This window comes from Argentina silus (genome assembly GCF_951799395.1).
Source record: "Argentina silus genome assembly, chromosome: 4".
In the NCBI taxonomy this organism is placed as follows: domain Eukaryota; kingdom Metazoa; phylum Chordata; class Actinopteri; order Argentiniformes; family Argentinidae; genus Argentina; species Argentina silus.
The window spans coordinates 7,968,216-7,969,900 of record NC_139658.1 but is presented as its reverse complement, the minus strand read 5'-3'; the positions used below and the strand labels follow the sequence as shown (position 1 = coordinate 7,969,900).

At 49.3% G+C, this 1,685-nt stretch overlaps 1 protein-coding gene across 1 annotated transcript in view; it reads left to right on the top strand.

The window, feature by feature from the left end:
* Positions 1-1,015: 1,015 nt before the first annotated feature.
* LOC310803540 (mitogen-activated protein kinase kinase kinase 12-like) overlaps positions 1,016-1,685 on the top strand; it is a gene marked incomplete at both ends in the record, with an annotated part of 15,449 nt that continues 14,779 nt past the window's right edge. The window contains one exon of the mRNA XM_083668361.1: positions 1,016-1,577. Coding sequence (XP_083524487.1) covers positions 1,016-1,577 — 562 coding nt within the window. The remainder of the gene's footprint in view (positions 1,578-1,685) is intronic.

Sequence of the window (1,685 nt, the reverse complement as noted above, 5' to 3'; positions counted from 1 at the left end):
TACGAGGCAATTTGTCTCTATTGGGGGCATTTAGGACTGGCTCTTGGAAATGTATTATGTAGGCTCTGACCTTCAGAAAAGCATCTCAGAAAAGAGGAAACGTTAAATGTCAGTGTAAAGTAAATGTTAGTAAAGGTTCAAAGTGATGATCTTCCCATGGTCACACATTATACAGTACTTGGAATTTTCAGTGTCAAACAAATACTTTGTTAAAGAGAGGAATGTGATCTAGAGTAGCTATCAGAACCGTAACCTGATATTCTGGTAAATCCAATTTGTGTATCATCATTATCTTTGTTTACCAGATAACATGTCGCTATGCATATGAGCCATCATTAAATCCTAAGAAGGAAAAGACATCTGTGAGATGAAAATGTATTCAGCTGCTGGTGAATCTGTTACTGTCGGGAATAATGTCCTTGGAGATATGACAAGCTTTGAAGAGGCTGCACTCTCTCAGAACCGTTCTAGTTCGTATTAGCATAGCAATGATCTCATAGATGTAGGCTATGCAAGAAAATAAAGAACTGTAGCACAATGCAAAGTGAGTTGCCCTCCAAATTTCTTTGGAGCACATGCTACTAAAAAAAACAAATTATGCATGTAGAGCCATCTTTTGTTTTCTGGTTACCATTGACACGGTACTGTATGCCAAACAAAATGTACTCTCTGATTTCACTGTCTCAGTCACTGTGTACACAAGGGCATTCATTATTACCAGATAAGGTGAATTAGAGCCAAATCAGAAATCTGCATAACATAATATATGACATTTAGCAGACACCTTTATCCAGAGCAACTAACGGTACAGTGAGAGCATGCATTTTCAGTACATAGGGTCTCAGCAGCAGGAATCAAACCGACACCCTTAGCGTGGCTAGCGCCATGCTGTCCCCACTGAGCCACACGGGACCACACATAGTAACCTGTATTGTTTCTCCTCCAGGCCCTGCTCCCTGTGCGGCTGTGACAATACCTCTAGTCCCTGTGCTTGTTCAGATGAGTACAGCTCCACATGGCCTGCATCCACGAGACCCGAGCCCCCTCTCCCTCTCTCTCCGGCTTCAACACCCCCCTCTCAGAAACCTACCGCCGCCTCGATGCCGACACGCCGGCCTGCACCCCCGAGATGGACCTCACCCCAACACAGTGTGTCCTACGCAACGTCCTCTCCATAGACACAGGGGGCGCTGTTGAGGAGGGAGGAGGAGGAGGAGGAGGAGGAGGAGGAGGAGGAGGAGGAGGAGGAGGAGGAGGAGAAGAAGGGGGTGGGGGGCACACCTGCAATCACGGGCACACCTGCGGGGGACACAGTCCCACGCCCAGCGAGGAACAGCAGGAGCACTTTGCCAACACTGTCCTGAAGCTTCATGAGAACGATGGGAGCTCGTCCAGGGTGGAGGGGGAGATGGGGGACGCGGAGGCCGGGGCGGTCCGTTACCAGGCCGACCATGTCAGGCTCCAGTGCCAGTCTGGAGGGGGTGGGGGGTTCCTGGAGGGGCTGTTTGGGTGCCTGAGGCCCGTCTGGACTATGATCGGCAAGGCTTATTCTACGGAACACAAACACACCCTGGAAGGTAAGACATACAGATCATGGCACCCCCCTCGGGGATTTACACACTGCAGGGCTGACCCAAGCCGTACTGTGCTGGCTCAGATATTTTCCTTTCACATTGTCCTTTCCA